Source organism: Oxyura jamaicensis, chromosome Z (assembly GCF_011077185.1).
Source record: "Oxyura jamaicensis isolate SHBP4307 breed ruddy duck chromosome Z, BPBGC_Ojam_1.0, whole genome shotgun sequence".
NCBI lineage: Eukaryota > Metazoa > Chordata > Aves > Anseriformes > Anatidae > Oxyura > Oxyura jamaicensis.
The window spans coordinates 25,097,025-25,111,337 of NC_048926.1; the positions used below are offsets into that span (position 1 = coordinate 25,097,025).

General features: G+C 34.8%; 1 protein-coding gene across 5 annotated transcripts in view; it reads left to right on the forward strand.

Moving 5' to 3' along the window:
* AP3B1 (adaptor related protein complex 3 subunit beta 1) overlaps positions 1-14,313 on the forward strand; it is a 157,263-nt gene that overhangs the window by 114,046 nt on the left and 28,904 nt on the right. For 3 of the 5 annotated variants that reach the window (XR_004746162.1, XR_004746161.1, XM_035309917.1), the window contains exons 23-24: positions 9,032-9,266; positions 12,617-12,701. Coding sequence is in view for 3 of the 5 variants with exons in the window: in XM_035309917.1 (XP_035165808.1) it covers positions 9,032-9,266; positions 12,617-12,701 (320 nt within the window). In the remaining 2 variants the exon portion in view is untranslated. The remainder of the gene's footprint in view (positions 1-9,031; positions 9,267-12,616; positions 12,702-14,313) is intronic. The other 2 variants (XM_035309919.1, XM_035309918.1) reach the window with 1 other exon arrangement.

Here is a 14,313-nt window from a genome sequence, read left to right on the forward strand (position 1 = left end):
TAAAAAAGCAGTTCTGAAATGTTCCTGAAATAGTGTTGCTAGGTGTGTGGTTAGTTAAAATTTTCAATTTAAGTAATTCTTTTGTATTGTTCATTTGGATTAGGAAATGTTTCTTTGTATGTCTGCATACAGTGTTGGGTTCTGTCCCCTGTCTCTACTGTCTGTGTTCTTGACTTAGAGGTGCCAGCAGTATCAGGGGAAGTTACATTTGTAAGAACTGTAAAATGGGTCTTTAAATTGTGGAATGGTGTTTAGGAATCCATGGCTGTAAAATTTTTACAAGTTAATTAATTTGGAGTATTTTCATGAAAAATGTGAAAAAAATCGTTCCACTTTTTCCATTTAAAGAGCTTGATAACATCAGCGGTTTTAAAACATATTATTACTACATAAATCATAATTTTCAACTATTGTTTAGTGTGTATTAAAAGTTGCTTAAAATTGAATCAGTTTTAGTAAATTCTCATTGTCATAGTCTTCCCTCTGCTACATTTGCTTGATTGACTAAATCTTTGGAGGATGTAGATGATAGTAGCAGAAATACTTCATATGGGAACCAAGGTAATTTCAAAAGTGGTTGAGAAAAAACTGTCTGCCTAATTTGTATTTAGTAATCGACTGAGGGACCTAGTACAGCCACAGCTACTGTTCAAAGCAATGTACTTAAATTCATTGAACTGATGCCATGAATTTCATTTCTGAATCCCATAAAAGAGTGTGTTTTTGAATTTCAGCGATGAAACAGGAGGTAACTTGATATAAATAAATCTCCATGTCTCTTAACAAACTATGAACTGTATCAGATTACTTTTTTTTTCCTATTTATGGCCAAAAAATGAAGCTTATGGTAAACAAAACATGGAAAAGCTGTATTTTAGCAGAGGCCACAGGTGAACTATAAATTTCATGAACTAAGGAATATAGATTTTTTTCAGGTTAAAATTAGTAAAATTATGTAGAAATGTAATATTGTTACATCAATATAATGTGCCATTAAAAAATAAAAAAAGTTGCATTTAAGTATATGCAGAAATTCTACACCCATGTTGGGGAAATGGTAACAAAGATGTCATATGTACCGAGTTCAGTGTTGATTTTGGATTTTTGTCCATGTACGTGGGTCACAATGCATTAAAGTCATCTGGATACAGCCGAAATAACACTTTGCATTATGCTTCAACAAAAATATAGTGTCCAAGATTAGAATATAGTTATATTAAACCAGCAAAGATCCAATTTACATTTCAGCGTTTGTAAATATCTGTGCTAGATATGAAATATGAGGAGTTACAGGCTGAGTTTACTGTGGTTTGTAGGTAATAGTGTATAGTATTTCAACCCACATTATACACTTACCCTGACACAAGAGGTCCATTTCTGGGGAAAAGTTTGAACTACGTGCTTCTGTTGGAAAAGTCAATAATGCAGAAATTGTAATACTGTAACCTTAGTTGTAAAATTGTACCTTATAACCAGTAGGGTTCAGTATGTTTTCACTTCAAAGGTCTTGTGCTGAAGAATACTGGCTGTTTGCCAAAATCAAAATACTAGATTAGAAACCATTCTTAAGAACTTCTTTGAAGTCATTTAGACTCAATGCCAAAATCTATATTAATCCTCATCTGCAGCATCCACTATTTCAAACTCATAATTAGGACACAGGATGAGGCTGACACCTTATTCTGTTTTTCCAGCTCTTCAACTGCTTTGGGTAATCCTCAGGCTCTCCAGTTAGGTGGTCAGTGGAAGGGTCAAATCATTAAATTGAAGTAAATTATTTGTCCATATACTGGGAGAATGCCATTTCCCTGAGGCACATAATGCATGTTGCAAAGTTTACAGTACTACAAGTCCCATGGTGTCCTATGGGGAAGAATGTGCAATTCTGAATTTACACCAAGGCTTTGGGGCCATAATTATGACACAGACCTTCATGTTTTTATAAGAATCCTGATTTAATCGTATTTCCATTTTGTTGCTATTGAAGCTCTTTCTTGTTGGAGTTTTAAAAAGATTTTACTGACATTATCATTGGACTATTTATGTTTTTCATTATGCCCAGCATAAGGAAAAGGCAACAATGCCAAATCTCAAACAAAACAATGTGTTGTTGTAGTTTAATGCTCTAGGATCTATCATAGGTGCAAAATTAAATGCAGCTCACTGGCCCTCAGTTACACACATAAAACAGTCTAAGTACAGTCTCAGTTTTAAAGGTGCTTGATTAGTCTGGTGTGGGTTTAATAGAGTTTTCTGCTGTTTGTGATTAAGTCCTATTTCTCCTTGCTTTATATCATGAATTAATTTGTTAATGCTTAATACTTTTTATTGAGATAGGCTTACTGGACATCTAGTGTAGTTTTTTATATGTTGAGGGAACCAATGAAAAGTCTAAGGAACATAAAAATGTAAGAAATTGGGATAATTTAACATTACAGAGGATTTTAATTATCTCTAGATTCATAGACCACCTCGAACACACTGCTTATTGAAAGGATGGTTTTATGCCTGTTTGAGACCACATTAATATTAGAGAAAACAAAAAGCCAAGAAAGGGATTAATTTTGGCAGTGTTACAGAGGCAGACGATGGGGAGGTGTGATAAAAGCCCTCTTCTGCTTGCAATTGATCTTCGTGTTATTAAAAAAATCAGTGGGAGTTTTGTTTGTTTTAATATTCTTGTAAGTTTTTAGAGACAAATATATGATTCTATATATGTTGGAATTCCATAAAAAAATTTTGGAACTTGCTTCCAAATATTTGAAATTGTTGGCCAATACTGGTTCAAAAATATGAGCATTAATACTCAGACTTTCAATTTAACCTCATTGAAGTGTTAATCATTTAGGGAAGTGTAGAGTCTAAAAGTTGGTGACAATTCAAAAAGAATTGTATTAGAATGTGTTAGAAATTGAAGGTCTTCATAGTAGATGCATCTTTAAGAAGGTGTTTAGTAGATGTATAGCAGTTGAAAGAGCCTTTGGAAAGTTATTCTAAGTATTTACCAGAATTTGATATGATGTCCTCAACTGTCTGTCTAGACAAATTAGCCAAAGTTAAATCGTTGTTCCCTGTAACTTTTCTGCACTACAGAAAATACAAACTTGCTTGTTTGCTTTTTTGTTTGTGTTTTTCTTCCCTTTTGCGAGGATGCTCTCCTTATTTTGGCAACCCATATCAGCAAGATTAAGGTATGCTTCATTGTCAGGGTTTTCCACAGCCTCTTGAAATAATGTAGGATGTTGAAATTATTTCTTTTTTATAAATTATTAATTATTTTTGTAGGAGCTCCATAAAGAATATATTGTCATGTGACCATATGTAACTGGTAATGGAGCAAAAGATGATAAATATGCAGCCATATGCTGCCACATACTTCCAGAAGTTTTCTTTTTTGTTTGCCTATCTTTACATTTTTCTCCTAATACTGTAAACCTGTGGTTAAATTGTTCTTCTGGCTTGAATTGAAAGATCATGTAAATGTGGCTGGGCTGTGAGATAGCCCTTCTTCTCCTTTTAGCTGTTCAGAAGTTACTGGAGCATAGCCTTACAGTGAGTCTAGGAGAGGATATAGCTCTCACAGCTCAGTAGGTCATTCTTGGATTATGTCATGGATATTGCCAATAGGAGGGCAGTAGAAGGGCTACTTAGATTAAATGATTCAGTCCACTGCTTTAACAGAATGTAATTTAGAGGAATAGAATATAATTATTGTCATTCTTAGAAGCAAATATTTTTTCCAATGGTATATGTTTTATCCAAACGTATATATATTTCAGAATCAGGATCAAAATTTAATCTATGTTTATTATTAAAACATTATTAAGCAAAGGAACATATACAAGATAAAAAAGACAACAGACATAATTACATGCTCTTTCATAAAAATAAAAATAATAATTACTAATACATCATACGGGAAGGTCTGTCTAGCTCAGTTTTATGTATTAGGTTTAATAAAACCTGTAGTGCTTCTTACTTTAAATAATAACAGGAAATTGTTTGTCTTTTTTATTACCTTGAACTTAATTATTGAGGACTTCCTGATATCCAAAAATAGCATGTTCATGCGCAGAAGATTTACTCGTTTGTATCTGGTCAACTTTTTTGTGATAAAATTAAAAGTACTTCTGGTGATCTTACATTTCCTTACATGTTGTTAATGAATGGGGGACTTTTAAGGCAAAATCTTAATGTTGCCTTTCTCATTACTGTGTAAGAAGTAGATTTAAGACATTTGCAGCATCTTTGCCAGATAGGGATCATCTTTGACCATGGGCAGTTAGCATGGGGGCTGGAGTCCCTACGCTGACTTTTAATTCTTGGTGGCCTTCAGTCATAGTGTGGTGGAAGGACATTCAGTGTTTTTATTTTTGTATTTCTGTCATTCTAAACAGATGTATAAAAAATAAAAGTTTTGCAAGTCTAATCTTAATAATCTTCACCCAAAAAAAGCAGACATGCTATGTCATAAAATAACTATTAGTGACTAGTTTGTATCCTATAAATCTAACTTGAGTTGATAATATGGTCCATTACCAGCTAACTGCACAGAGTATTTTTCATTTTACACTCTTCAGTTACTTTTTAGTGAAGTGTTAAAAAATATGAAGCTTTTCTCCTCTCTAAAATTGCACACTGTCTGTCTGTTATTAGGGAGATAACAGCTCTTATAAATGTTTCAGTAAGCGTTAAGTAGACAGTTATGTGCACTCTCATTCCACGCTTATTTGCTTACTGTAATAAACTGATAAAATATGTGTGGTTTGTCTCTGTGTATCTGCAGGCATCATGAGTCACATAGATTTCCTTTAGAAATAATGTTGTGTCTGCAGAATTGATTGGTTATTTTCATAAACCATCCAAAGGTACACAAACGACTTCTATTATTTAAACATATGCTATGTAAGATTTGTAGGGGATTATCTCATGGTTACTAGATGGTTCTTGTTCTATTAACTCTTTGGAGGGTTATTTTAACCCCAGAATGATTGCAGGTATCCTGCCCTGTAGGTTTCTATGAGCATTGAAATGTGTGCATTAAAAATGTTAAAATAAAAACAGTCTGTTTACCAGACTCATGCAACTGTTCAGTAGACTGCCTTACAGTCAAATCAGCCTTTGTTAGCTCACAATCCTGACCAGCAAATAGATTATCTTAAGAATTCTAATTTTTCCTGAAATAAATTTATTTGTTCAGGAGACATCTGTTGTATTTATTTCTAGTACTGACACGTTAAATGCAACTAGAGATTAACATCCTATAGGCTATAAAACGTAATATCATTATTCTGGCTGTCTTTTGCATGTCTTACGTTTGGTATAGTATGATTTTGAAAGTAAAAGTGAATGTCCTCACATGAGTGAAATTATGAAAGAAATATGAGAAGTAATGCTGTGAGATTGCATAGATTAATGCATAGAATGCATAGATTAAATTCTCTAAGTAAAATTTGTAGGCAGTTTTCAAAAAGACTTGAGTCAGTGTCACAATTTAGATATATTGAGGGATTTTTATGCCATGTTCATATGCATCTTTACTAGGTATCTGTCTACTACTTATGTCTTAATTCCTATTAACAATGTTTTAGAAGTTACATGCTAGCACAGAGAAGTAGAGCACTTCAAAGTACTTGTTTTAACATGACTAAAACATATTTTTCTGAGCTTATTAATGAAAAATGGCCGGACTGTTTAATGAAATAATTTTGCAGTTATGTTTGTCCAGCTCAAATTGAATTCAATGTTACAAGGTAAAGTCTAAGCTTAAACTTAAAAATAAGATGTAAATTACATTTTAAAGATTCATTTTTATTAATTATTTTATCAGTGCTTTAAGTGACAGGTTCTTGTGAGACTCTGCTAATAACCTGTTACTGCTGCAAAAATGGTGTCTTTACATATACCAATTATATATATATATATTTATATATATTTAAGTACTTCCTTTCTTATTTCCTGAAAACTAAGATTTTTGGGAGAGTATGTCCTACTCAAATATTTTTAGAAGTCTTAAGCAGTGGAATAATTTGTTAAAGCTTGGTTTTAGTATTTAAAAATGTTTTCTTTTGTGGAACTGTGAAGTTCCATACAACTAATGCTTTTTTCATTCATTTTACATTAGCCAGAAATCTGGTCATGTCATGTCACAGGAGCAATTTTTAGTGTTTATAATGTAAAGGTAAGCCACTGTTGTGGTTTACCCCCAGCAGACAGCTAAGCACCATACCGTCTCACTCTCTCACTCTCCCCATGTGTGATGGGGCAGAGAATCAGAAAGGTAAAAGTGCAAGAACTCACATGTTGAGATAAAGACAGTTCACTAGGTAAAGCAAAAGCCATGCATGCCAGCACAGTGAAACAAGGAATCCATTTGCTGCTTCCCATCAGCAGGCAGGAGCTTAGCCATTCCAGGACAGCAGGGCTCATCACACATCATGGTTTAATGGGAATACAAATGCAATCATTCTGAACATCTCCCACTTCCTACTCCTTTACCCCATTTTTATTGTCCAGCATGACTCCATGTGGAAGGGGACACCACCCCTCTGGTTCCCTTGGGCCAGCTGTCCTGGCTGCGTCCCCTCCCAGCTCATTGTGCACCCCCAGCCTCCTTGGCAGGGCAGCATGAGAAGCTGGAAAGTTCTGGGCTCTGTGTGAGCACTGCTCTGCAACAAATAAAACATTTCTGTGTTATCAGCACTATTTTAATCCAAAAAATGAAGAAAATTAACTCTGACCCAGCCAAAACTGTGACAGCTATGTGAAAATACCCCTAATCTTAGTGTATATTTGTGCACCTAAAGTGACATTGGAGTACAAAGATACGTGCTTATTATGGGTTTTGTAAAACTTTGCTGAATTGTGTAATATGCTGAATGTTTGTAAGAGATCAATAATTGGTCTGGAATAATTGGCTCCACTTAAAATTATGGTGCCCATATTCTTCAAGTGGTATTACTACCATTATTTGAAGATGGACAGAAACATAGATAATTGGCTAGGTATTTTATTATAGATATTTATCTGTATTTTTTATGCTTACACAGGTAAACTAAAAACATTATCTCTGAGGGCACTACATTATCTTTTTATGTCTGAACTTCAGCATTTTACTTAAAATGTAATAATAAATTGTACAGATTCAGTGTTGGGGTTGTAGAATTTCCTCAGTTTGACATATTTTGAAACTGCCTTTTAATCTCTGAAGTTTATTGATAAATCATTGATTTTACTTGAGAAAACTGGTGCCAGAGGTTTTTTGTTTGGTTGGTTTTTATTAGAGAAAGAAAAAAAAAGTTGAAAGTTAAATCTGACGTGGATGTTTTTCTAGATGTTTTTTGCCTAGACACATCAGTACATACTTTGTTTTAATTACAGTCATGTAGTGGTTGAGTATTGAGTGGATGGGAAGTCTTTTTGCTTTTTACTTCATTAGTTATTTGTCATTCACTGTGGTATGTGCCATACTTAATGTGCCTTCCAAAGACAATTCTCATACAAACTCATTTACTTCCTTATGTGGTTTTCTTCAGCTGTCATCAATGTGGTGATCACCCTTCTAAACATTTAGTAAATGATCTTCACAGATACTCTGGGATTATAAGTATTACTAGCATTGCTTTCTAGTTTAGAAATGGGTGCTCAGAGATTAAGGTCAGGTTTTTATGTGCTCACTAACTTCTAAAGGTTTTCAGTAGAATTCTCTAGAGCTGTATTTTTTGTCTCCCATTTCTCAGACACCTCGTAGCTCTTACTAGCTTCTTACATTACTGGAAGTGTTCACTAAGTCTTCAGATCAGCCTCTCAATGTTAAAAGTGGCAGTCAGAAAAATGTAGCACCCCGTAAGAGTTTGGTAGGCAAGGTAAGGTAAAAGCCAGTTCTCCTTGCTTAGCTGCTTTGAGTGTTGGAGCATCCTTTTATTTTCAGTTGTCTCTTTCACTTAGTTACGCATTCAAGGCTATGAATATAGGGCAGGAGAAGATGGACACTCATCATGGGAACACACACATAAAATTCAGCTTATAGTGCATTGCGCAGACAAAATTTCTGTGCTGAGCATTTGGTCTTTTCAAACTCTGTGTTCTGTTTTTTGGTTTTTGTTTTTACTTTTTGTGTAATTTCATTTCCTTAAAAAGTAACTTTGTTTAACAAACTCAAATTCACTCTTCAACTGTTTTCTGCATATTTCTTCCTACTGCACTTTTGAACCCATGATTATAGATCTCCTGACCATCAGTATCTGATTTTTTTTGTCTAAATGTCTTTCATGCTGCTGCTTCAGGATAGAATGGGCCCAAATCACAGAATCACAGAATTTCAGGGGTTGAGAGGGACCTCAAGAGATCATCCAATCCAACCCCCCTGCCAAAGCAGGTTCCTCAGAGCAGGTTGCCCAGGTAGGCGTCCAGACAGACCTTGAATATCTCCAGAGGAGGAGACTCCACAACCTCCCTTGGCAACCTGTTCCAGTGAAAATGACCTTGAGATTTCTCTTCTTAATTGTGGCGGCAGGATGACTAAAAATGTGGTATCATCTCTCTGCTCTATACAACTGGGTTTTTAGTATTTGATTGGTGTGGTTGTTAGGCAAAAATTAGTGGTTTTAACAAGATATCTCGCTGTAGTTTCATAGTACATGATGGGTTTGGGGTCACCATTGAATTCTGATGGTTAGACTAAAGAAAAACGTTATTTTATCTGTAACTTAAAAAAAAAAAAAAAAAAAAAAGATAATTCAATGGATATCAGAATTAGAATTTTTAAAACAGATTGACAATAGAAAATTAAGTAAATACAGCAAAATTAAAGCTGCTAGTTCTCAGCACCATAAATGTTATTTTTAGACTCTTTTAAAGATAACCATTATTGCATTTTGTTTATGGTTTTGAATATGTCCTTTCATGTGTCTAGTTTGCCAAAATTCTGATTTGAAAGCAGGCATTCTAGCTGAGTGAAGTGTGTACTACCTAATTGTTGTTTTATCTGTTTTTCTCTTACAACATTCACCAACTGTTGTTTTGTACTTAGCAGGTTACTACCCAAGTCTTCGTGCCAACAAAAACACATGAAATGCTTCACCGAATGACTGGAAAAGGATTATCAGCTCATTATCACTTCTCAAGACAGCCAGACATGTTTGGTGATCATATGGTATCCGTGCAAGTGACGGTAACAAATACAACTGATCAGAAAATAGAGAATATTCACATAGGGGAGAAGAAGTTACCTCTAGGCATGAGGATACATGAGTTTAATCCAATAGGTAACCATATCCTATATTTTTAAATATAGAATCATAATATTTTGTTAAATTTCAAATATAGAAAAGTGTTTTTGTATAATGATACATATATATGAATACATATGTATATGTATATACATGTGTGCATAAGTATACATATATACATATACATGTACACATACACTCTACCAACTACTGTTTCTTAGCTAATCTGATTTTAACAAAAGTTTAATTCAGTTACTCCCTACTTCAGTTTCTTCCGACTTTGGAAACAACTCCTTAAATCAGAACTTCTGTGCCTGAAAGTCTACATGCTTGTTCAAATCTTTCGACTTGATATGATAAATTTATTTTCTATTCTTGCAAACTTCAATTCTCTTTCAGTCTTTGTCCAGAATGGCTATCACAGGCTATTATTAAGTATCAGGTTTTGATTTAGATATTCATAATGATCTCTGTGACAGTCTTTACAGAACATTTATGGGTTTATCATTTCATAATAATGAAATGATAAACCTCAGAACTTTTTCGTTGTTTCTGTTGTGAGCTTTCAGCAGTAGACTGAAAGTGTTTTAATCTAGTGTGGGCGTACCATACTTTCATAAAAAGTGGTTTCTTTGATTAGGTACTCTGTTAATTCAGCAAAGTAATGCTGTAGTCAGGTATAACCTAAACTATTTAATTTTCTGCCTTCTGATTTTGGGACGTTTACTTTAACTCTGAAAAAGTTATATAAATTTATATTCAATAGCTACAAAAGCAATAATGTTTCCATCTGACAAGAAGCAAATTATTTGAACAGTCTAGCAAGAAATGTAACTGCTTCCATCACAGACAACAAATGTTTTGTTAGTGTTTTTCAGTTAAAGGAATAGTCGTAGAATCATAGAATGGTTTGGATTGGAGTGGATCTTTAAAGATCATTTAGTCCAACCCCTCTGCCGTGGGCAGGGACACCTCTCAGTAGATACAATTGCCCAAAGCCCCATCCAACCTGTATTGGATACTTCCAGGGATGGGTCATCCACAGGTTCTCTGGACAACCTGTTCCAGTGCCTCACCACCCTCTGAGTAAAGAATTTATTCCTTATAGCTAAACTAAATTGACGCTTTTTCAGTTTAAAACCATTATGCCTTGTCCTACCACTATAGGCCCTTGCAAAAAGTCTATGTCTTCTTTTACCAGCCCCCTTTAGGCACTGGAAGACCACTGTAAAGTCTCCCTGGAGCCTTCTCCAGGCTGAACAGCCCCAACTCCCCCCAGCCTGTCCTCATAGGAGAGGTGCTCCAGCGCCTTGATCATCTTCGTGGCCCTCCTCTGTACTTGTTCTAATAATTCTGTGTCCATGTTGTGCTGGAGGCCCCAGAGCTGAACACAACACTCTAGGTAGGGTCTCATGATAGCAGAGTAGATGGGAGAATCACTTCGATTGCCTTGCTAGCCACACTGTTTTCAATGCAGCCCAGAATCGGTTGGCTTTCGGGGCTGAAAGTGCACATTGCTGTCTCATGTCCAGGTTGTCATCCACCAGGATCCCCAAGTCCTTCTCCTCAGAGTTGCTCTTAAACTATTTACCCCCTAGTCTGTACTGATGTTTGTCACAAATTTTTAAAAGTAGAAAACATTGTAAATCAGATCACGTAGTCAAAATTAACAGTCAGTGAATAGTCAGTAGAATTCATTTCTGCTATGAGAAAAGAATGTGGAAAACTCAGGAATTAATACACTACCCACTTCATGTTTCTTAAGTTCCACAACACAATTCTGCTCTTTAAATTATTTATTTCCCACTTTAATGTGCTATCTATCCTGTGCAGCCATTTGCTTCTTCTGCAGAAAATGAGTTATATATCATCAGCAGTTTCTCCCAAAACGTTGTTTTTTCTAACTTAGTCGCAAATTTCTTGTATTCTTTGTCATTTTATCTAGAAGTTAGTGTATATGTTCTGTTCCTGTTTTTACCTGTTTTTGGAAAATATGTCCTATAATTTTCCCAGTGAAATTAAAAGTACTGTCAGTGTAGACAGGTATTCCTGCTGGAATGTACACCTAGCATTGCCTCCATCCCTGCCATTTCTATTGGTGATTGTCCTGATTTTGCAAGTATGAAAGAGCAAAATTATTTCATCTAAATTCTTGTGTGCAGTATTTTCTTGTTGGCTAGGTGGATTTGAAGCTCCATTTGAAAGCATTAAGCCCAAAGATGTAGGTAAAGTTTAGGAAGAAATTAAGTTGGAGTCTATAACCCTTTGATGCTTGACACAGATTTCTTTCTTGGAAATTATTTGTTTTTCATTCACTCTCTAGCATTAGCTTAGTTTTTGCCTGATCACATGTTTTTCATGTATTTTTTCCAGAAGTTAATCTAGATACAGTTAAATTAAGCTTCCTTTTGTTGCGGAAAAGCAGTCTGATCTTCAGGTCCTGAAAAGCATCAAATACACAAATGAAAAAACTGGAAGAAGAAACTAGACATTTCTTCTGCCAGTCCAATCATATTTATTTGAATTCCTTTCTTTTAACAGTGGTTTTAGTTTTGTTTGTGTTTTTCTTGTAAGCTTCAGTCAGACTGCTCCAGTGCTTGTTTTTAATACCTACTTTTGTATTATAAACCGCTTTTCTTCCAGCCAAAATAAAGCCTTATGTCTACAACATTAAGGAAATAGCGAAGAGATCTAGCCAAGAAACTAAGAACAAGCATGTTTCTTGATACCTGAAATTGAGAAGTGCTTCATTCTGCACTGCTTGTAAAGCAAAAATTATCTTACATTTTGAGGTCATAATCTCTCTGCTCTCTTCCATAAGTAAAGCAAGTGAAATATGGGGAAATAAATATACCACAGTAACCATGAAATATTTAAAATTATACTCTTTTTCTATTACTTCATGTATTAATGTGCATTTTATTAATATTTGTTCTGTTTTACTATTTATTAACTAAATTTGCAAACTGATGTTATTCTAAGTGAAATGTCAATGCTGGGTCTGTACACAGGCAAAGGGATACAATTTCATTATATTTTTTTTCTGTAAATAAATTATCTTTTTTTAATGAATATTTTTATTTACTTGATGAGGCTGCAGGAATGAAATGCAACATTGCCTGTACAACAATTTCCTTCCTGTTCAGGAAGGAAGATGGAAGTGTAACATCTGGGGAATACTTGCTTGAAATTAAGCTACAACAAGCTTTTTTGTTGTTGTTGTTGTTCTTGTTTGTTTGTTTGTGTTTGTGTTTTTTGTGTTTTGTTGTTGTTGTTTTGTGTATATATAGGTAGATTTTCCAATTACATGAAGTTTGAGGGTTTGCATCTGGGCTATTGTGTGCTTTTGCATGCATACTTCACCTGTTCAAAATATTTTTATGTAGAGTGCCTCGAGCCTGGGGGATCTGTGACTGTCTCAATGGGTATTGACTTCTGTGATTCTACTCAGACTGCCAGTTTCCAGTTACGGTGAGTTCTAAAGGATGAGGGAATGGAAATCTCATAGGAAAATAATGGGACATGCCAATTAATTTTTTTGGCCCTAAGTGTAACTTAGAAGTTTACTTGGCAGTACCAGACATGCTGTTTAAGAAGTGTTTAAAGAATTGAACATCAGTTCACAACATGCTGAAAACCAACTGTGTTTTTAGAAAATAAGACATAATTACTGTTCTGTTTTACTGTTACAATGATTATTGGTTTTCTTGGGTCTTCCCTTTTTGTTTAGCACTTGCTTCTAAAAACACACATCAGGTGGTAATCTCAAATCTGGTTTTAAAATTATATGTCTAAGTGCAAGAACTCTTTGACAGGTTTGTGTTTGGGAGGTCCTGTTTTTCCCTTGGTGCAAATAATATCAAGTAGGATAATCATTAACTCCTCTTCCAAGTTAGAATGACTTCTGTTCCTGTGTTTTTTTATTTTTCCCCACTCTTTTTGGGATTCTTTCTAATAACACCACATTAAAGGGACCCATCAGGTCTGACCTAGTATGTTGGAATGTTTTGTGTATTCTTCCTTTCAAGAAATCATAAATCAAAAAAGCACATAGTGTGAGCAATTTATTAACTCAAGTGATTATTATGGCTGTTTATGATCTCTGTAACATGACTGCATGAAACCAACCCCAAAATTTGCAGGCTAAGGAAGCATTTTCCTCTTGCTGTAGATTCTTTTAAACGATTACAGAGAGAATGAAAACAAGTAAGTGACTGGCCAGTTAGATTTTGTCTTACATACTTGACTTACATTTTTAATGGTCATTATTGGCATGATCATGATCCTCCTTTTAATGAGTTTCATTGCATTCTAGGCTAAAAGAGAACCTGTTCACCCTGTAAGAACTCTGTTATAAAGCAGCATTTGAAACCAGGGAAAAAGACTAGGAGTGTTTAAACATTAGGAATGAATAGATGTGGGAAAGCAAGGCTCCTACTTGCAAAGCAAGGCTCCTACAGCAGTTCAGGCTTTTGTTGGCTTATATAGTCTTTGAAACAATGCGAAGGCAATACATGAATCTCCAAGGGTCATTTTTTCTCGACATATTTCAAAGTATTTTTCTTTTGACATATTGTTGCAAGAATCACTACTGTCTTTACACAAAAAGTGATATTTAATAGGCATTCAAATTGCAGCTTTCCAAATCAGGGAAAACTCCAGTCCTTTCAAAAATTACTGGACCCATTTCTTCAACACTATAGGAATTTTAATGTACACCTACTAAGCACGGTTTGCACAACTTACAGGTAGGAATAAAGGAAATGTACCCAAGTGACTCCAAAAGAACCACTGATGAAGTTAAATTACCTGTTTTAGGGGAAAGAATGTTTTACTATTGAAAATGTGTATTTTTTTCTTCCTTGAGCCTGTTTCTGCACACTTAATGTGTAGCCATTTTAAAGATAGTAGTACCCCCAGCAAATTGTCTGTAGCATGTATTTTTTTTACACGTCACATAGTTTCACAGTGTAGAATCATTAAGGTTGGAAAAGACCTTCAAGATCATCTGGTCCAACCATCCCCCTACCACCAATATCACCCACTAAACCATGTCCCTAAGCACCACATCCAGCCTTTTCTT